We start from the raw sequence: 23,021 nt of genomic DNA, 5'->3' as shown, positions 1-23,021 counted from the left end.
CTTCTGAGGCAGCTTGTTTTTTAAATGCTTGCACCCTCCGCTTACGTCACATTCCCTTCTAGACGTGGCCATTTCCAAAGGCACTGCTTCTAAGTTAGTCCTTTTCTCTTCCATGCTGACAGCATGAGGGGAAGAAAGCACTATATTCACTTTTTAGTTGATGTAGGTATTGGTGGGTTTCTGCTCATCTCGCTTTCCTGTTTTTACCAAACCTTCTCTATTTTCCCAACTCTCTAAACAAGCCAGGAATGTGTATGTGTGTCTATTAGAGAATGGTGATAATAAGGACAAGATGGAGTATTAAAAGACAGAATACTAACTAGGGGGATCAGGACAGAGAAATCAGAGTGAATAAAAGAGAATATTTCTGGGGTGCCTGGGTGGCTCACTTGGTTAAGCAGCCAACTTCAGCTCAGGTCATGGTCTCATGGTTCACGAGTTCAAGCCCTGCATCGGTCTTTGTGCTGACACCTCAGAGCCTGGAGACTGCTTATTCTAGGTCTTTCTCTCTCTCTCTCTTCTCTCTCTCTTTCTCTCTGCTCCTTCCCTGCCTGTGCACTCTATCTCAAATAAATATTTACCAAAAACAACAGTATTACCAACAAAATATGAGAAGTTTGCTAATAAGGCAGAAATCCCAAGTCTCCAAACCTCCTTCCTGACTTCCCAAGTGACCAGAACTTAGCTTCTAAGAATGCTGTTGGTGATAACTAGAAGAAAGAGCAAGAAATACAAGCCACCTTAGTTTTAAAGACCTATGATAATTAGGTCACCCTACAAGAGACCAGAGACCACAGTTCTGGCACAAACAGGCCACTGGGCTGAAAAAAATCCAGTTTCCTGGTGTTTCTTCTGGTATACAGACATAGCATGCCCAGGTGTTGTGAGATGTGCAATCCATCCTTAGTGCTAAGATCCCTGTAAGCAGGGACGGTACCTGTCCGGTTCACCACTTTGCCCCACCTTCTACGACAATGCCTGCTATTCTGGAAATGCCTGTTGAACACATAATTCTCCATCACTTCACCTCTTTGGGCCCATAACCCTCATCTATAAAACGAGGCAGGGAGACCAGGTCACCTCTAAGGCATATGGTTCTGGGACTCTGTCGAGCCAACACTGCAGTGTGACCAAACCCAATCTTCACAGCTAGGCCGTCATCATTTAAGTGTATTTATTTTGAGAGAGAGAGAGAGAGAGAGAGAGCATGCACACATGCACAAGCAGGGGAAAGGCACAGAAAGAATCCCAAGCAGACTCTGCACTAACAGCACAGAGCCCGACATGGGTACTTGATCTCACAAACCATGAGATCATGACCTGAACTGAAATCAAGAGTTGGATGCTTAACCAACTCAGCCACCCAGGCCCCCATCGGCCATCATCATTTAATGAAAAAAGCAAGCAGGAGACACAGACGATTCTCTGCTATCAATTTTATTTCCACTTGTCATTTATTATCTGCAAATAGTTTATGATTTTCGAATCCCAAATACCAGCTTTCACTTTAACTGAGTTTAATATAGTTTAACATAGCTATGTTGTGACTTTTTGCTGTACCTCACACTGGCTGTGTTCCAATTTTAGATTTCAAAGGGCAGCGTGATTAATGTGTGCCCTACACCCCCAGTGGACTCACAAACTTCTCCACCAGCCTCCTCATCGTTAATCCCACATCTCTCCCAGTTGTGAGGCTATGCAGGTCCCCAGAAACACAGACATCCACTCAGTCTACCAGGCACAAAAACATACAAAGATTATTCCCCAAGCTGGAATGAGGTTAAACGAGCACAAAGATCTAATAATCCTACAGAACAGCAACCTGCCTTCAAGCAGTTCTCACCATACCAGAGTAACGCTCCAAAGAATTAATGACATAGTGTATCTCCCCACTTTAAGTAATTTAGAAGTTCATAAAAAATTATTCGGGGTGGTGGGGGGCGCTTGGGTGGCTCAGTCAGTTAAGCATCCGACTTCGGCTCAGGTCATAATCTCACAGTTTGTGAGTTGGAGCCCCACATCGGGCTCTGTGCTAACAGCTCAGAGCCTGAAGCCTGCTTCACATCCTGTGTCTCCCTGTCTCTCTGCCCCTGTCCAGCTCACTCTGTCTGTGTGTCTGTCTCTCTCAAAAATAAACATTAAAAACATTTTTTTTAATTATTTGGATGTAATTTCAAACTTCCAGACAAGTTAGAAAAATAGCACAAAGAACACCATTATATTATCGTTACCCAGATTTATCTATTGTTAACATTTTACTCCATTTTCTGTATATGCCTGAGCTTGCTTTTACATGCACGTGCTTGTGCTCTCTCTTAGATAAAGTTTTTCCTCCTGAACGATTTAATGGTAAGTTGCATTTATCATGGTCCCTTGCCCCAAAGAAGAAATTAAGTTTTAAAACTCAAACAGAAAAGTGGAATGTGGTACAACATTTTTTAAGTCCCCAGTACGAGATTTTCAAGGATCGTAGCAGAGCCGTAAGGGGACTTTGTTAAGGTTGAGGCTTTCTACCACCTCTGGATGTCTAACCAATGTTAATCCTGGGGGTGGCCTTGACCCCAGCCAAAGAGAAAGGGGACACACACACACACACACACACACACACACACAAATATCACCCCTCTATTTTATTTTAGAAGGAAAAAGGTCCTTGAGGCAAACCAGCTATGTTGACAACTGCCAGCCTCCATTTTTCTCAGCCAAAATTTGCCCAGGGTGATTCCGTAGGTCATGCTGTTCTAGAGAATACAAAATTCTGCTCCCTAACAATGCTACAGGGACAGTCCACTTTCAGAAACAGCTCTTCTGCCTTCAAGCTCATGAAAATGTTCCCTTGTCCTTGAATTAAAAACATAACCACATAACTCCCCACCTAAGATAAGGGGCAGAATGGAGGACTACCTTTCCTGCTCTGGTAAACCTCAGAAAACAACAATTGTCACCTGCTGAGGGCCGGGGATGGGGCAGTAAATATTCAGGATGCCTCACTACACCCTAACACTAACTTGTCCCTAGATTTCCAAGGACTGTACGATAAGAATGAGTTGCAAGGGGGAATAAGTGGTATAAACTGACTGCGTTATTAATCATGCTACAAATAAATGACTTTTCCTCCGACAGTAAAGCATTTTGTACTCTTGCTAATTAGTAATAAACTTTTTAATGTAGGACTATATCCCCTGGAGATGCACAGGCTTTCTTGTTTAAATCGCTTCCTTAAAATCCCTTTCTTAGAACGACTATAAAATCAACAGTATAAAATGGAACACTTTTCTTAGGCAAAGAATTAAAAACAAACACAAACAAAAAAACCACCCACTTGAAAACAAATACCAAAGAAGCAGAAACTGGATACTGAATATGTACACAGTTCTTTAAATCAACAGGACTCTCCATTATCAAGGTAACTCCAAGGTAACTCCGATAAAGTGAGTCTGAAACATTTACCTTGTACTAAACTCCCTCCCACACACTTTTTTTTAAAAAAGAGAATTGCACGTGCATAATTCAGCACAAAGGCAGAGTCAAAGTGAAAGGAACCTAAGAACCCGTAGGTTTACCTCAGAAGCCTATCTGCAAAGTATTTTTAGAGTTAGAGTTTTATAAAGACATGTATAAACTTGCAGTTCATCAGACAACAGTCTGGCAAAGCAATGAGGAAAAGAAAGGTAAGAATACGAAAATCCCTAGCTTGGCTCTGAGGGAAATAAAAGATTCCGGGATCTACCTTGCTTGGACGCCCTCCGCCGAATCTTCATTTTGGGGAAGGAAGGCCATGAGTAGTTAAAGGGGGAGTCCGAGTCCGAGTCCATCTTTTTGTTTTGCTTAAATCAACAGATTCAACAGGAGAGACTCAGGAAGAACTGTGGGCGTCCCCCGCCAGGAGGCGAGTCTACCGTGTGATGTCAAAGGAAGGAATGGGGCTGGGTGAAAAGCTCCCGAACACGGGGAGGGAGAGGCAATAAACGTTTTGCTTCCTTTAGGCGTCCAGGCATGTAGACTGAGAAGGAGGCTGTAAATATTAAAGCCAAACGAAGGAAGTGAAAGAGGAGAGAGAGGCAGCTAAGGGTTGTACTGGTACATCACAGTCCAGTTATTCAAAAGGTCACTGGGAGCAAATGAATCATTAACTCCCCTCTTCTTGTGGCTGGAAATGGAAATTAAGAAGAAAGGTAACTGAATTCAAAAAGAGCAGCCTGTGCTTCAAGAAAAGCCTCCAAATGCACTTATTTTGTTCTGGAGCTGGAGTATCGTTTACAGAAAAGCCACCCTGCACAGTGATGTAAAGGTTTGAGGTTTACAAGTGTGGACAGCCAGAGAGCTCAGTACACAGGCAAATAAAAGCCATCACACTCAAGGCGAGGAGTTTTCCAGAGCAATCTGTTCTTTCATAGCATTGACAGTGTCAGCAGATTTTCAGATTCTAGGGCCGAAACAACTCTGATAATTCATTTAACAATCTAGTCTCCCTACACTTTTAATGCTACAGTAGCTGGAAGCTTTTACTGTTACAGACAATTCTACTCATTAAATACATGCAAAGTCCTCTACTAGTGTTCAGCACAATTGGGGGCATTCTTCAGCTGTCACTAAGTTTGGCTTCAATCTTTAGGATTGGGGTACCTTTAGAGCTTGGCTCTAACCCTACTGTCCCTCTCAACAGAGCTAGTGACTAAGTTACCACAAACCAAGAGTTCCTACAGGTTCCGCTTAATGAGCCTCTGGTAATTAGCATTCAGTACAAGCCCATCACCACCTCCACCTAAACCGAACACTACGCAAAGTCACTTCCCTGCTCTCCACAAGCACACCGATACATGGGACCCACAGAAGTTCAAGCAAAGCAGCCAAGAGCTGTGGCAGAAAAAAAAAACACACGCCAAGTCTCAGAGGGGAGCCTCTTCTAAGCATTTATTTTGTATCATTGATAGCAGGAAATGGTGTGTTTTCTTTTGTGACGTCATCTGCCACCCAAATAAACTAAGACTGTGGAAACGATATGAAGGCCTGCGTGACTCTGCAGATCTGAAGCATAGCAATAGGTGTCATAATTAATATTCCTTTTCACCACAATGATTTCCCAAATTGTTGACTTGATCATGCCACACTGTCAGAAAGAGATGCGTAATCTGCTCCATAATAGCTAATCCCGTCTGATTGGGTGGGGAGTAGGTGAGAGGGCCAGATGGAACTGGATCAAGGGGAGAAACCACTTAATTTCCAATTCAAATCAAAATTAGAATTACATGAATCGCGGTTGTGTTTTTATATGGTTTGCTACATAAATACCACATACAAATATAACAAAATGCAACTAGGAGACAGTCGTAAGCATTACAACGGAGTCAAAATAAACATTAATACATGTTTTAGTTTGGGGCCTTTTATTTGAAAAATACTTTTCTTAATTAGCTAGGTGCAATTCTAAGAATAAATTATTCTCAAGCCTTGTACCAGGTAAGAGAGTTTTAGTCCACATGGATCTTGAGCAAGAAAATAAAATCTTGAAGGTGAGTGTTTCTATTCATTCTCTAGGTTTTAAAGCTTAGAAACGTGCCAGGGACGCTATGGGCATGTGATGAATGAATGATGTACACTTACTTAACCTGTGGATAGAGAAGCTTTACATGTCATTCTGTAGTATTTTTAATATCCTGATTGAAAATAGGTGTTTAAAAAAATTTTTTTAATCAGCTATAGGTGATACACAATGTTATATTAGTTTCAGGTGTAGAAGAGTGCTATACACTCTTCTGTAACTACCATACAATGCTATTAGAGTACCAATGACCACATTCCCTACGCCACAGAAAATAGGTAGCTTCACAAGACTTCCTGTAGCTTTATGTTAAGTGTTTTAAAGTATCGTTGTGTTTTACTCATCACAATAGTATCTTTATTTGACAAAATAAAACAACAGTACTGGTGAGTGGACCAAGCCCACTGTTCTCCAAGGTTCCAGGCAATACTTCAGATGTACATAGATCCTTGGATGCCTCAGAGATGTCTGCAGACCAAAGAAAGGGAACGTCCACCTGTTTAGACAATCATCAAACTGAAATGAAAGTGTTAGACCAGGAGATAATATTATCTTTCTCATTTGCCATGCGTGGTTAAGTTTTAGAGCCACTTGGGGCGCCTCGGTGGCTCAGTCGGTTAAGCGTCCAACTTCGGCTCAGGTCACAATCTCGCGGTATGTGAGTTCGAGCCCCGCGTCAGGCCCTGTGCTGACTGCTCAGAGCCTGGAGCCTGTTTCAGATTCTGTGTCTCCCTCTCTCTCTGACCCTCCCCCGTTCGTGCTCTGTCTCTCTCTGTCTCAAAAATAAATAAACGTTAAAAAAAAAATTAAAAAAAAAAAAAGTTTTAGAGCCACTTAACCAGGATCAATCCCAGGTCAACAAACTACTAGAGCTGCTCCCTTCTTGACCATTGGTGACAGATAAGAAGAAAGTCAGGACAATCCCAAGAGAAACATGATAAAGTCTTTGTAAAACACATTTCTAGTAGCTGAGATGCCAAGTAGATCCATCTTAATCTAGTTTTCCCCAAAGCACAGTCCTTGGTGACCAATTGCATATCACTTGATTATTGATGTGAAAATTATTCTGACAATAAAATAGAACTACCCAAAAAATACATGTGAGAAGCCTAACAATATTTTCTATTCTTATTTGATGCACCAATATTTTTAAAGAACGAAATTACTGCCACTGACCAGCTATATAACATTGAGTTACCACATAAAATTAAAGAGAAAATATTGTTTGCATCCCTCTATTTTTAGGCCAGTTCATTTTCTTGCTCACCAAAGAACTTCTCCCAAATCTGGGTCATTTATCATGTTTCCTGGAGTACTCAATTTTGTCCCCTGTCATACCAATATGACTGCATTTAAATCAATTCAAGATGTTATTTATATCTCGTTCACATTCAATGGCTTAAATTCTTTGCTTTCTCTGGCTGATTCCAACTGCAGGTGGAGGAATTCAATGGTAGGTCCCCCAAGGGCCACTTTCTCACCCGCTATCATACAACTATTATGATGCCCGGGTGTGAATGATTTCATCAGCCTTACTGTGCCTCCTGTAATTAGAAAATCCTTTGTTTAGAAAATTACCTCCATTGGGTGACAAACATGCAGGGCAGATGCTGCTGAAGTTTCGGCTCTCTGCAAGACCCACAGAGAAGGGAAGCTTCCCTTCATTCTCCTCGTGTCATGGTGGCATGCTACCTACCTTTCAATCTTGGTAAAATTAATCTTCCTCAGAGGGTATTTATATTTTGATTTGAATTACAATATCTGTACAATTTTCTCATCCTCCAATAAGCCCCAAAATTCCTGGAGTGCGAGAGCTGTGTCATACCCATTTTCTTTTTTTTAATTTTTTTTAACGTTTATTTATTAATGAGAAATAGAGAGAGACAGAGCATGAGCATGGGAGGGGCAGAGAGAGAGGGAGACACAGAATCCGAAACAGGATCCAGGCCCTCGGCTGTCAGCACAGAGCCCGACGCGGGGCTCGAACTCACAGACTGCGAGACCATGACCTGAGCCAAAGTGGGACGCTTAACCAACTGAGCCACCCAGGCGCCCGTGTCATACTCATATTCTTAAGCAGTCAGATGCTGAAAAGAAAAACCATGGGTTTGGGGAGCCATTATGTATCTAGGCTTAGACAGTGGCTCTGTCACTTATTTAGCAACCCTAACCAAGTTACTTTCCGACCCTCACTTGTTTCATACAAAAGGAGGTCATAACATCCATACTACAAAGAGTGGTGAGAATCAAATGGGGCACTAGTAAAGAACTTAAGTTTTCATTACGTTCTCTTAAATATTAAATAAAGTTTCCCTTTCGCTGTATTTCTCTTCTACATTATAGACACTGAAGTATTCTTTTTTTTTTTTTTTTTAATTTTTTTTCAACGTTTTTTATTTATTTTTGGGACAGAGAGAGACAGAGCATGAACGGGGGAGGGGCAGAGAGAGAGGGAGACACAGAATCGGAAACAGGCTCCAGGCTCCGAGCCATCAGCCCAGAGCCTGACGCGGGGCTCGAACTCACAGACCGCGAGATCGTGACCTGGCTGAAGTCGGACGCTTAACCGACTGCGCCACCCAGGCGCCCCGACACTGAAGTATTCTTATGTTTACCTCCGGAGTGATAGCTTTTTCTAAACTGAGACCTGCCAGCGTACCTGGCTAGCTCAGCCAGCAGAGCATTTATACTCTTAAGGTGAGACACGCTAATGTGCAAAGAAGTTCCCAATCATACCAAGACTGAAAGAGAAGGAAGATTTTTTTTTTCCTATTATGCTCCATTGTCTAACAACCAGAGACCATAGTTTCTAACACTGCTAGACAGCATTCTGGGGGAAAGTCATTAAAAAACACAAAGAGGGGCGCCTGGGTGGCTCAGTCGGTTAAGTGGCCGACTTCGGCTCAGGTCATGATCTCGCGGTCCGTGAGTTCGAGCCCCGTGTCGGGCTCTGTGCTGATAGCTCGGAGCCTGGAGCCTGGAGCCTGCTTCTGTTTCTGTGTCTCCCTCTCTCTCTGCCCCTCCCCCATTCACACTCTGTCTCTCTCTGCCTTTCAAAAATGAATAAATGTTAAAAAAAAAAATTTTTTTTAAAACAAACAAACAAAAAAAAACCACAAAGAACCGGAGGCAAAAACCCCTAATGTCAGGACAAGCCTACCCTGGCTCACTTCAGCCAGAAGAGGCAATGTAATGGAGCCTGGGATGGTCAGAATCTTCCTCAAAATCCTTTAGAAGGCACCGTGTCATCCGTTGGAGTTCAACACAAGCAGTTCTTTGTTGGAGAACATTGTGACTCTGGTTATGCACCAAGTGAAATGCTTGGCTCTTACTGGGAGGCCATGCTATACAGAAAATAAGGATCTTTAAAAGCACAGCTCCTATCCATGGGCTCAAGATGTGCTCTGAGAAGGACAGTGGGCACAGGACATTCACATCGGCAGTGTCACACTCAGGGACACGGCATCATGAGTGGAGCCAGCCAGACATTTGAATTACAATTTTTCTCTCTACTTCTGCATTGTGTATAAACAGAGCCCATAAAATTGATTTCCTATAAAACAGACATCAACTGGGAGCATGGGACAAACACTGTTACCATAAATTAGAATTCTAGGATGCCACCATTTCCTAAAGCCATCTTATTTTATACATAAGAGTACTTTTTATTTCTTATCTACCTTAATTACCTTGACTTATTTGAGTAAAAAACCTGCATGCCCTTTCAAAAGCTTTTTTATCACCGCACTAAGGGGAAAAACTGGGTATACCCTAGAAATCCATCAGGATGACATTACTTGTATTATGACAATATCCACATATAGTGTAAGAAGAAAATATCCAGAACATTTAGGACAGGAAAGCACATTTCTACATGAAGCAACATATTCAAGAATTACCATGTCAGGGGCACCTGGGTGGCTCAGTCGGTTAGTGTCTGATTCTTGGCTTTGGCTCAGGTCATGATCTCAGAGTCACTGAGATCAAGTCCAGGTTGGGCTCTGTGATGACAGCATGGAGGCTGCTTAGAATTCTCTGTCTCCCTCCTCCCCCACTCACACACTCTCTCTCAAAATAAATACAGGTTTTTTTAAACAAATAATCCAGTGAAGAAATGGGCAGAAGACACGAATAGACACTTTTCCAAAGACATCCAGATAGCCAACAGACACATGAAAGGATGCTCAATGTCACTCCATTAGGGAAATACAAATCAAAACCACACTCAGATACCACCTCACGCCGGTTAGAGTGGCTAAAATGAACACATCAGGAGACTATAGATAATCCAGTGAAGAAATGGGCAGAAGACACGAATAGACACTTTTCCAAAGACATCCAGATAGCCAACAGACACATGAAAGGATGCTCAATGTCACTCCATTAGGGAAATACAAATCAAAACCACACTCAGATACCACCTCACGCCGGTTAGAGTGGCTAAAATGAACAAATCAGGAGACTATAGATGCTGGAGAGGATGCGGAGAAACGGGAACCCTCTTGCACTGGTGGTGGGAATGCAAATTGGTGCAGCCATTCTGGAAAACAGTGTGGAGGTTCCTCAAAAAATTAAAAATAGAACTACCCTATGACCCAGCAATACCACTGTTAGGAATTTACCCAAGGGATACAGGAGTGCTGATGCATAGGGGTACTTGTACCCCAATGTTTAAAGCAGCACTTTCAAACAAAAGCCAAATTATGGAAAGAGCCCAAATGTCCATCAACTGATGAATGGATAAAGGAGATGTGGTTTATATTTACAACGGAATAGTACTTGGCAACGACAAAGAATGAAATCTGGCCATTTGCAGCAATGTGGATGGAACTGGAGGGTATTATGCTAAATGGAATAAGTCAGAGAAAAATAGATAGCATATGTTTTCACTCATATGTGGATCCTGAGAAACTTAACCAAAGACCATGGGGGAGGGTAAGGGGAAAAAAAAAAAGTTACAGAGAGGGAGGGAGGCAAACCATACGAGACTCTTAAATACAGAGAACAAACAAATGGGTGGAGGGCGGGGAGGGGAAAGTGAGTGATGGGCAATGAGGAGGGCACGTGTTGGGGTGAGCACTGGGTGTTTTATGGAAGCCAATTTGACAAATTATATTTAAATAAATAAATAGGTTTTTTTAAATTTTTTTTTTTACTATTTTTTTAATTTTATTTTTTAATTTACATCCAAATTAGTTAGCATATAGTACAATGATTTCAGGAGTAGATTCCTTAGTGCCCTTTACCCATTTAGCCCATCCCCCCCACACCCCTTCCAGTAACCCTCTGTTTGTTCTACATATTTATGAGTCTCTTCTGTTTTGTCTCCCTCCCTGTTTTTATATTATTTTTGTGTCCCTTCCCTTATGTTCATCTGTTTTGTCTCTTCAAGTCCTCATATGAGTGAAGTCATATGATGTTTGTCTTTCTCTAATTTCACTTAGCATAATACCCTCCAGTTCCATCCACATAGTTGCAAATGACAAGATTTCATTCTTTTTGGTAGCCAAGCAATAGTCCATTGTATACATATACCACATCTTCTTTATCCATTCATCCATCGAAGGACATTTGGGCTCTTTCCATACTTTGGCTATTGTTGATAGCAGCGCTATCAACATTGGGGTGCATGTGTCCCTTCAAAACAGCACTTGTTGGGATGAGCACTGGGTGTTTTATAGAAGCCAATTTAACAATAAATTACATTTAAATGAATACATACATACATACATACATACATACATTTTTTAAAAAAAAGAATTATATTGTCAATGCTTCCCCTAGCAGTTAATAAAAGCTAAAATGATCAATTTCTATTCAGATGATACTCTTAAGGAAAAAAAAAAAAAAAAAGACTCTTGGTGGATCTATTTTTGTTTTAGACCTTGAAATCCTTGGCATAACCTAAAAGGAAAAAAAGTATGAGCACTTGGTTTTTCTGAACAATGAATTATGAGGAATTTTGACTCTATTATGGAGAGGCAGCTGTGGACACTGGATGTGAGAGGTCCTAGGGGTGAGGATATGAGCCACGAGGCTGGACAGAGCAAGGGTGGACAGATAGTCAAGTTTCTTGTCATAGCCTCAGGACAAAGGGATCCTTCATGATAGAAAGAGCCACAACACTTAGGGGGAGCAACATCTACATTTTAGGTTTTTTCTGATAATTTTCCAATTCCAATTTTCCCAAATCTTCCCAAAAAAGTTTCTTATGTGCCACAAACTTATTTACAAACCTACTTTTTAAAGTCAATTTTAACATTCAAAGTTCAACTTATTCTTCTATGGACTTTTATATGATTATTTGCATGTCCAAAAGTTAACTGGGAGATATAAAATGGGCAAAAAACTTAAACAATTAGTTCTAATGTAAACTTAAATCTATCCATGCCATAGTTCTAAAGCTAAAATTCCCACAAAACAGAATGGAGAATCCTAGTTTTAAATAAAGGGTGGCTCATCTTACATATGCTAACTAGAGTATTGTTACTACTAGGCCCTGTCATCTGAAAGAGTAAGGAGATACCTACATGTGTGCCCTAATGTATGCATACACATTTATCTACAAATATTTCTATAAGCAACTATGCGTGTCCATGTTAACTAATCATGAGTACATACTGATGTGTCCAACTCTAATTCATTAGCACAAAGATCATTCTAGCCTCCTCTCCTTGGTTATCTACCAACTCCGACTCCAACATAACAATCTTATCTATAATCCATTTGCTTAATTGTTCATTTCCAGGGTACAGTGGTATAAATGTTAACCTGTATCCCCGGGACCAACAATTCCATCACCTAGAGGACAATGTTTACATACCGCTTCCTTTCCTTTAATCTTACAGACTCTACTCATTTCCAAAGTTATTGAGGTCTGAACTCTCCTCATCCCCTACAGTAAGGCATTTCATACATTTTTAGTACAGTTAAATTGTTTTGTCACATTCTGTCTCCATCATAGGATCCTCCAACTTATTTTTTTTATTTGCCCATATTAAAGTTCACTCTGTATGCCATTAAGTTCTCTGAGTTTTAACAAATTCAGTGTCATGTATCCACCATCAGAGTATCTTAAAAAGTATGTTCACTCCCCTAAAACAACAACAACAAAACCCCACAATGACAGAAATATGTACAAAGGACAAAGAAGCCAACTGGAAGAGTTCCTCCATTGCCAGAGTGAGACCACTTCTGAACAATAAAGCAGGACTAGATTATTATCTCAAGTATCCAATAAATATCCAAAAATCTATACTGACATAAATGATTGAATAAACAGGTAAGGAAGGGTATAAGTCCCCCAAGTAGGAGAATTCCAAATTATTTATTAGCACACAAGGGTGTATACAGATGACACCCCACCCCTCAAGTATGGGCTGAACATCATGACTTCCTTCCAAAGAGTATAGTAAGCAAAGAGTAGTGGGCAAGAATCATTTTACAGTGAATAAAGCTGACCAAACCCACCTCTGCCAGATAATCCAGGTCGTCCTTAACAGTGAAAGTAATGATAGCATACACCAATGAGGTGATGACAATGGCATTTTGCCTCTGTGGTATTCCTCCCCAAACCCATAACCCCAATTTTAATAATGGAAAAAAAATTTAGAAAAATAACAATTGAGGGAAATTATACCTAACACTTGACCAGTACTCCTAAAACTGTCAAGATTATTAAAAACCAGGAAAGTCTGAGAAATTCTCACAGCCAAGAGGAGCCTAAGGAAACATGGTAACTAAATACAATATGGCATCCTGGATAGGATCCTGGGACACAGAAAGGAAATCAAGTAAAAACTAAAGCAATCTAAATAAAGCATGGACTTTTGTCAATAACAATGCATCAATCAATTTTAAAAAGGTGTACCATAATATACAATGTTAATGGGGAAGAGGGGCGTGTGGGAACTCTCTGTACTATCTTTAGAATTTTTCTGTAAATCTGAAGCTATTCTAAAAAATAAAGCTTAAAACATTTTTAAAGGATGAGGTAAAGTACAGAATCTATGTTCATTAAACGTTTGTGGAATTCATGCTAAAAGACTGAATCACTTACTTAATGAGATACGGAGAAGTCAAGTCATGCTTAAAACTCCGCTTTCTTTTAAGTTATTATGTGAAGTTACCAACAGAGCTAATTAAACATTAAAGATGATATCCTGAAACTAATTTTAATTTTTCATAAACAAATAGTGTCTCTTTGGAATTAAGAGGTTCCCAAGAGGTAACCCTAGGGAGAGGCTCTCACGTGCAACTGAGGGTACCTCCGTGAGCCTACCTCAATCGGATCACAGAAATCTTATCCGCAGACAGATCTCAAGAGCATGGATGAAACCCAGCTAGCTTACTCACAGTTTTCTTCTCAAGTTCTAGGTATCAAAAAAAAAAAAAAAAAATCACAGAGTGAAGTTAAAGTTGTTTAAAATATTATAAAGACACAGATTTACTACTGGGTCTCCTATTCAATTTGTGGTTGTACCACTTCTCTGTATTTTGGCTCTATACATTCTTCCACAGGATCTCATACTGTGAAGAATAAATTCTGTTGGCTTTCTTGCTCATATTGGAAGAAAGGGGCCATGTTTCATAAAAGGGTCCTCTCAATTAGCCACTCTGAAAGTTAAAGCAGTGTGTCCCAGTAAATTGTTAGCTTTCATGCCAGCAATACAAGCTCTTACTTAATTGCCCTGAAGTCCCTTCCAAGGGATTAGCCACTGGTACTCAATTAAAACCAAGCCTCAACTCACATAAGCACACGTACTCTGCTGTCAGGCCCAGAGCCCAGTGATTCTTCTGTGAGAGCAATTTTTATACTCAACGTCTGTATACACTATACTCGAGTATTTCAACACAAGAGAAAGAAATTTATGGGTGGAATTTTAACTCTTCTTATAAAAATGTTAAGTTTATTTCCAGAATACATTTCCCAGTTTTCATTTGTTTTCATGTTTTATAAATTAGTTTTACTTTCTTTAATATTTTATTTTTGCTTGAATTCTGTATCTAATCATTTGACTTAAACCATCAAAATAGAATCTTTAGGGATGGAGCCTCACTTAGTTTATTCGGAGTTGAGACTCTTTATTTTGGAGAATGAAAATTTACAATTCATACGTAAATGGGAAAAAGATGGTCTTTTCAACAAAGGGTGTCAGGAAAAGTAGACAGCCACATGGAAAAGAATGAAAGTCGACCACTTTATTACATCATTTGAATTTAAAAATAAATTCAAAATGGATTAGGGACCTAAATGTGAGACCTGAAACCATACAAATCCTTGAAGAGAGCACAGGCAGTAATTTCTCCGACATCAGCCAAAGCAACATTTCTCTAGGTATGTCTCCTGAGGCAAGGGAAACAAAAACAAAAATAAACCATTGGGACTACATCAAAATAAAAAGTTTCTGCAGCATAAAGGAAACCATTAACAAAACTAAAAGACAGCCTACAAATGGGAGAAAATATTTGGAAATGACATATCCAATAAACGGTTAGTATCCAGACTATATAAAAAAACAGATACAACTCAGTACCTAAAAAACAAACAGCCCAACTTTAAAAAAAAAAAAAAAAAAAGGAATGGGCAGAAGACATGAACAGACATTTCTCCAAAGAAGACCCAGATAGATAGCCAACAGACAGATGAAAAGATGTTCAATATCACTCATCATCACGGAAATGCATATCTAAACCACAATGAGATACCACCTTACACCTATGAGATTGGGTAAAATGAAAAACACAGGAAACAACGTGTTGGCAAGAAGTGGAGAAAATGGAACCCTTGTTTACTGTTGGTGGGAATGCGACCTTGTATAGCCACTCTGGAAAAGTATGGCAGTTCCTCAAGAAATTTAAAATTGAACTACTCTATCATCCAGTAATCACACTATTGAGTACCCAAAAAATACAAAAACGCTACTTCAAAGGGATATATGTATTCCTAGTTTTATTGCAACAGTATCTCCAATAGCCAAAGTATGGAAACAGCACAAGTGTTCATCAACTGATGAATGGATAAAGAAGATGCGGACAGGGTGGGTGGGTAGTGGGTGCATAAAATAAAAAATTATTCACCCACAAAAAAAATCTTGCCATTTGCAACAACACAGAGCTAAAGAGTATAATACTAAGCAAAATAAGTCAGTCAGAGAAAGACAAATACCTTATGATCTCACTTACACGTGGAATTTAAGAAATAAAACAAGCAAAGGAAAAAAGAGTGTGAGAGACAAACCAATAAACAGAATCAACTACAGAGAACAAACTGATCATTACCAGAGGGTAGGTTGGGGGGGGGGGGGGGGGGGGCGGGAAATAGGAGATGGGGATTAAAGAATATACCTATCATGACGAAAAATAAAATGAAAGACATCAACGACAAAAAGAACATTTAGAATTCAGAGAAAAAACTGCCATTTTTTCCCCTCCCTCAGTTACATTTCAGAAATTAAATTTGTTTGCGAAGAGAAAGAAAAAGGTAGTTCGGTTAGTGCTATAGGTACTAATGCCAAACATCAGGCATCCTTGTAAAGCCCTTATTACATGAGCGTAAACCCAATTCCCTTCATCCCCATCTGTGCACCTCAAAGTCCAATAAATGACTCTGAAAGCAAGTCACAATCACAGGATTCCTTCTTAATATTTTAAAGTGATTAATCTTTAAATGTTAACCATCTCATTTAGGTTCAAGTGATTGGGAAATTTTCTCAGTAATTTTTTTTCCCAAAGGTTTTACATTCCCCAGAGATCGATGAGGCTATTGATGGTGATAATCATTGGGAGTCTGCAAACCCAGTACAAATTGGCTTCCGTTAATTGCTTTTGCAATCTACTACAATAAAAGTAGAACCACCATTTCCCCAACTCCAAAAATATGGAAAACCCAGGAAGTCAGGGGTGATTCCAGGAAAGCAGAGCTCCCCAGAGGACGTATGTCATGGTTCCCAACGTCCAGCCACAATTGAGAATCACCTGGGGAAAGTGTAGAACTCTTTAAGTGCAGGCTACAGTCCAGACCAAGTAAGTCAGATTTCTATGGGGATGGATACAGGTTTCAGTATAAAGCTCCAAGGTAATCCCAATGTGTAGGCTGAGTTTAGAACCGCAGGGTAACAGAGTACCTATGCAACTCTTCATCTTCATTCACTTTTATTTTGCCTTTTTTACATTTATGAGCTAATCAGCAGAGCATAAGGCTCATAAGAGATTTGGGACTTTCAGTTTAACAGTTTTTGTTTTTTAATCCAAAGAAAAGCAGCATGATACTCTACACCTCCAGTAAGGTTTTAGCGTGTACATGCTTCCTAGATTATAGTATAGATTAACCTAAAACTCCCCAAATTCTTTAATTTATGGAATACATTTCTGCCAATAAATATTCCTATCGTCTAATTGAAAGAACAATGCTTCATTCACATTCCACGAGGAGAATGTGTCTAAACAGTGAAGGCACAAAGAGAACAGGCAGAACACTCATGGTAAAACACCCAAATTGAGCTTATTACATACACTCAGCGGAATTCTAGTAAGTCAGTAAATTCTTCTACCAAAAACAGTGTTTAAAACCTCAAAAAGCATAGTAAAAAAAAAAAAAAAAAAAAAAAAAAAATTCACTGAAATCAACAGGACTACAATGAGTCCGTTTTTACAAATAACTGTGCATCCCCAATGGTCTTTCTGGGTTATTTGTCCATCTAAAGCCCCAGCCTTTGTTTCAAAAATCAAATCACTGATAAGTTTTGGCTTGTGGCAAAGAAATGACACACCCCTCCCATCCCCGGCCTAAAAAAAGGAATCCACAGAAGCTTCTGTAGCTTGGGGCATAGAGAGAGATCTGCCAAAAATTTCAAAACTTCTTTTTCAGAAGGTTACAAGCTCTGCTAAGCTCCCTTCTCCCTGACACTTTTTAAATATTCCTTCATGTTTCATTTAACATTCTTCAGATCTCAACATAGATACACATTTATTATTAAATAACAGCCAAGAGACAGCCAGCTTCCACTGACATGGGTGCTAGATCTTAAGATTCTGCGCCATTTGGAACCATCTCAAAACTATTTTCACAAACAACTTAAAAGTGCTGTTTTATATGCTTTTATAACTTAGCAACCTGAATTCCATTTCTAAACTTTTAGTTAACATAAGAAACCAAAGACTAACCTGATTAGCCCTACTTATTTGGTGGTTTATGCCAAACTAACATGAATGACTATATGGCCTCAATGCATCTTACCACTGAAATCCACGGACCTGGACCTCTCCCAAATAGAGCCACAAATGAGGATCCTGTAAGAAGTTTGTATTACACCAAACATTTTGTTCTAGAGGGGCTGATCCTTTGGATCTTCCAATCATTTCCTTCCAGGTTCCCCTCGCTCACATTTTTTCCTAAGCTTCCTGCGTAAGGCCTTTGTTTCTCCTTTTGAGTATTTTCTGTAGTCATGAAAGTCTGTGCTGTCTAGGTTAGGCCATCTGAAACACTGCACTTCCTACTGTTTGTTTCTGTCTATTTCTGCTTCCTTGTCTTCACAATTGGTCTGGATGGGTTTTTTGGGGGGAGGGGGGATGGGTAATCGGGTCGGGTTTCTTTCTACACCAGCTTTGGTTCATGTGTCTCCCTGATATCCACCCCTCCCAGTCCCAACACATACTAACTAAAAGGTTTTCTTTTTCTCATGTTACATATAAGTAACAACAGTAATAGCAATGAAGTGATACAAGAATTATTCAAGACTAATTGGGATTCGAGCCTCAGCATAAAATGAAAATCAGGTCACTCTATAAAATCAAACCACATATATTATTTAAAAAAGCCTTTTTCTTCTCACTGATAAGTACTTGTTGGCATCATCTAAGATACTTTCTCTTTCATTTTAGAAAAGTAACCCATTTTTGTGTAGGAAAAAAATGTACAGAATCATTTTAAGCTACCTACTAAAATAGAGCTTACTTATGGCATGTAATGTTAAATGAATAAACCAGGACACAGAATTCTGTTATTTACATGACCCCAACTATGTAAAAAAAAATGGATGTGTAATAAAAATACTGGTAGGAATACACCAAAGTTGAAGGGCACCTGCTCTGGGGTGGGAGAATTCCAGGGGTGTTTTTCTCTTTTCCTACTTTTTATAAGCTTTCAAATTTTTCTACTGTGAGCATTTACAACTTCCATAATTTAGAAAGATTATTTTATCCACAAGTCTACTTGGCACGACATTCTATTTCAAATCTTCTCTGGCACTTCAGGAAGCCCACTCTCTGCCAGCCAGCCAAACCTGGAACAGCTTTGCTTCATGCCCAGAGATTCAAGGTCCTGGGACTGTCAAGCAAGGCCGATGATGCCAGCCAATTCCATCTAGAGCTCCCCTCCATCTCTACCTCCCTACTACCAGGTCCCATAAGGAAAGCTAAAACATGCTCACCTGGTTCTTATTTTAACAAGTCTAGTTCACCTACCCATTTTTTCCATCTAAATAGTCATATAATATGTGACTATTACAGCTTGAGCTGTAATTTTTAAACAATCTTTGCTCAATGCAGGACATGGCTGATCAATTACTGCAGAAAAATCCATATCCGTGCGAGTGTCACCGAATCTGGTGTGACACACACAACTCCACTCACACTCTTGAGTATCCCTTGCTAGGCTAGCAGGAGTGTCCTCTTCCAGGACCTTCTATAATTCACCTGAGATACCGGCACTCTTGTTTCACAGTCTTCAAGCACAAACTTATCTTTCCACTGGAAATCTTAATTTCTAACCAGGCAGTTGTATTTTTTCAAATTCAACCTTTTAAAAGTAGAGTTTGCATGACAGCAACGGGTCATGCCACGTGCAACCTGGCTGGCGCAGCGATGCTTTATGCATTTTTGTTTGCAGGTGGAGCTCCAGGAGGGTGGCCGAGGCTCACCATCCTCCCACATCCCCCCACATCCCCACTGCTGTCCACTTCTGTTCTCCTCAGCACAGCGCTTGCTGCGGCCCACGGCCCAGCTTCTATTTCTTAATCACATTCAGTCCTGTGTACTTGAGCCAAATGGACCCTTTCTTCCTTCTTCATTTCTCCATTGGCCCATTTCATCTATGTTCTCTCAATCCATTTCCTCCAAATGCTCTACCCGCTCTCTCCATTCTACCTGCCCTCAATGTGAAGGAAATACACGTTGAGAAGTTCCTCTCTTCACTCTGACGGCAACAGAATTGGATCCCAGCCCTTCAACTGAGAGCCTCCCCTTGGAGGTTCTTACAGCATCCACAGAGAGCAGGGCCATCACTCCCAAAAGTCCTCTTAGTACTCCCTGAGGGGCTCAGAGGCACTGGCTCGGACGAGCTAACCAGCTGTTACCCACCCAAGACATCATCCCTGCAATCAACAGCCATTTTCAGTGTAGGAACTAACAGCCAGTATAATTCTTGATGCTCTGATGGCCAACGATAGAATGGGAATTTCCAGGGCGATAAATTTTTTAAATGTATATATATCAATTCCTGAGTCACAGACCATACACTCAATAGACCTATGGCTACTGGCTAACATTGCAAACAATGTAGATATAAAACATGTCCGCCATCACAGAAAGTTCTACTGGAACAGCACTGCTGTAGTTTATGAGAGCATGCAAAACTAATGTCACACTATTTTGAATAATCCAAGTCAGCCAACACATGTATCTCAACCCCACATTAATCAGCGTGTCCTGCAGACTGAGCAGAATGTAAGCACATATAAAATAACACAATAGTTTGGAAGTGACCTTGGGGAAAAGCCATTTCAGATTCCAGACTCGGGCTTACCATCCACCTATTGCTCACTGCTTCCTTCCCCCTTCTGTCCCAGAAGGCTCTTTTAAAAGGGAGCCTTCTTGGCATCAAGTCAGGTGACTTTAATTTAACTGAACAAAAAGCAAACGTTAGCACAGGCACAATCATTCACGGCCCTTTTCATAACTCACTGGACTAAAGTCCAAGTTTGTCTCAAAGCATTCATTACAATCCTCCTCAGACACAACGTTGTGACTGACCAAACACACTGATGAGGTCAGACCACTCAGACCACTACTGTCTCCTTACCACGTGTCTTCTAACCCAGCACGTGCACCAGTGTGAGAATGGAGCCTTCAAGGCTGAAAATTAGTCTCCTCTTGCTATTGAACCCCTGTAATAGCCGACGGTCCTCCCCCACCAGCAGTGTGTTTTGGTAAACATTCTTCACAGCTAACGTTCCTGGGGGCATGATGCAATTTGTAGATGAGACATCCTGTACGCGTGAGCAAGGGCTAGGATCCTGGCTTTAATGGCCTACAACAGTCATTTAAACGGAGATGTTTGCTTTCATTTCTCCTTCCTCTTCCCCTCTTCTGCAAGTCAAGCAGTACCCTTACCTTATATAGCAGCAATCTTAAAGGTGTGCACACTGCTCGAAAGAATCTCAGTTTCTGTCCCAACTGCAGGAGTAACTCATTCAGGGAGACCCTGGAAACACGTCTGGCTCGCGGCCAAGCTACCAGCAGCACAGCCAACGGACGCTGACGGTACTTCCTCCTCGCCGTGTTCTACTCTTCACGCCTCCCCAACTGCTGTCACTGCTCTGCCCGTGCCTGCCAAATGTGCCAATACCCACTGGCCTCCAGGGAGACCCCTACGCCACTAGGCTCCTGGGCCCACCCACCTTCACCATTAAACTCAGCCTGGGCACTGTCTCCGTTTCCCTGCCTTTCCCATCAGCCTGAGCACTTCGCCACCGAGGCCAATAGCACCTCCACTGCACCCTCGCAACACTTCACACTACTCTGCCTGTGTGCTTTCCAGGTGCGCGAACTGCCCCGGCTTCGCCTAGTCTAAAGAAGCCAACTGGGAAAGCTGGTGCGTATCTGCCTTGCACTGAGCCCCAGAGGTCTGCTCAGACCGCCCAGGGGCCGAGACGAGACATCAGCTGAGAGCCCAGTTTATGTATGTCCCCCAGCCTCCAACTGCTTCGTCAGGCTCTAACTCAAAGCGGAACCCTGGGGTCCAGATTAGCCCTCAAGAATTGGAAGATGGCCAAGGAGATCTGGGGAGAAGCCATAGAGACTTGTGGACTAGAACTTGTGGACAGATGAGAATGTCCAGTCCCCGGGAAAAACTACATTCACCCTGCCAAGGAATCTCTTTGTGCTACGTTCCGCACCCAGTGACAAGCATCTGGTCTTTCCTGAGGCCAGGGAGAGGACCACAGAGGCTCAGCTCCAAGGGCCGCCCAAGTGGGTATCCAAATGGGAGGGTGGTAAGCTTGGGATTCTGGGGCCAGGCAGAATGAAGTTAGGAGTCTCCATTCCACCACCTGCTCTCAAGGACCCCTGTCACTTCACCTGAAGCAAGCGGAGCCTACCTCACAGAAGTAACAACATAAGCAACACAGTGCGAGTCCCGAGACAGAGTCTGGCTCAGAGTTCAACTGCTCAGGAAAAGCCTTCATGGCTTTGTCTTCATTTGTTTTTTAAAGGACCATAAGTGGATATTATTCAACCTCTCAACTCCTAATATTAGAACTGTTGCTGCAAGGAAAATTTACATCCATTGTGTTCACAAACTAGCCAAAGCTCCCAGGAAGGAAGCTTTGTTTTGTCCTGTGCATACCCAGGACTGGCATACTCCTGTGAGTACAGGGGAAAGTGGCATTTCAGAACATACCCGCGTCTAGACTGTCCCGGTCTTCGTGTTCCTTCGGTTGAACCACCGGGCTTTCCACACACTGGAAAATATCGATAAAGTCAGGGATGTTAAAAAATTACTTACTGTGCCACAATTCTGTTCGTGTGTATCATCTCAGAAAAAAAAAAAAAATCAAGACATGTCACGTGTATCATGGCACATCAACAGGAAGCTAGTCTTGGACTTAATTAGCATTATGGAAGAGCTGCCTTAAGGAAAGGACCGGGCCCTACGGTGAAGCACACCTGACCGCTCCCCACAGGTGATTTTATTCCTGGAGGCTGGCTCTCAGGTCCAGTTGTCACATTGCTGGCAAACCTCCATAGCTCTCAGTCTTCAAGGAAAAACTTATTTTGGAAAATGTACATACAACGGTCCTGCATACACAACTGCGACCCAGAAAGACAGCCAGCTTTGGTCATCAAGAGACTGCAAAGGAAACTGAATTGCAAGTTACTCTGCATGTGACTTGGGGCATGCCCCTGGGGCTTTACTTGTTTTCAAATTTGGTTCTTTTAAAATGTTTTGTCACCACTGGACCTTCCCTTCTAATTCAGCTGTGGAGAAAACGTGGGAAGGAGAAAGGAGGGGAGGAGACCCGTTACCTTTACATCGTCTTCCTTTTCCAGTGATGATCCGCCAGACACCAAATTCTTAATCTCTGCAAAAGGAATAATCCTCATCAGGATCAGCCAGTGGGAGCTTTCATTAAAAGACAACGAAGGAAACAAAAACTAGATGACTAGATATAATTGTGTAGCCCAGGAACGTTCCGAGTGG

General features: G+C 41.2%; 1 protein-coding gene across 1 annotated transcript in view; it reads right to left on the bottom strand.

Annotated features, from left to right (window-relative positions):
- The window catches only part of ARHGEF28 (Rho guanine nucleotide exchange factor 28), a 304,572-nt gene that overhangs the window by 115,743 nt on the left and 165,808 nt on the right, over positions 1-23,021 (bottom strand). Inside the window, exons 8-9 of the mRNA XM_042940909.1 lie at positions 22,847-22,902; positions 22,221-22,281 (exon numbers count right to left, since the gene is read on the bottom strand). Coding sequence (XP_042796843.1) covers positions 22,221-22,281; positions 22,847-22,902 — 117 coding nt within the window. The remainder of the gene's footprint in view (positions 1-22,220; positions 22,282-22,846; positions 22,903-23,021) is intronic.

Source organism: Panthera leo, chromosome A1 (genome assembly GCF_018350215.1).
Source record: "Panthera leo isolate Ple1 chromosome A1, P.leo_Ple1_pat1.1, whole genome shotgun sequence".
Lineage (NCBI taxonomy): Eukaryota > Metazoa > Chordata > Mammalia > Carnivora > Felidae > Panthera > Panthera leo.
The sequence above is the reverse complement of the archived record's forward strand: the minus strand, read 5'-3'. Positions and strand labels throughout refer to the sequence as shown.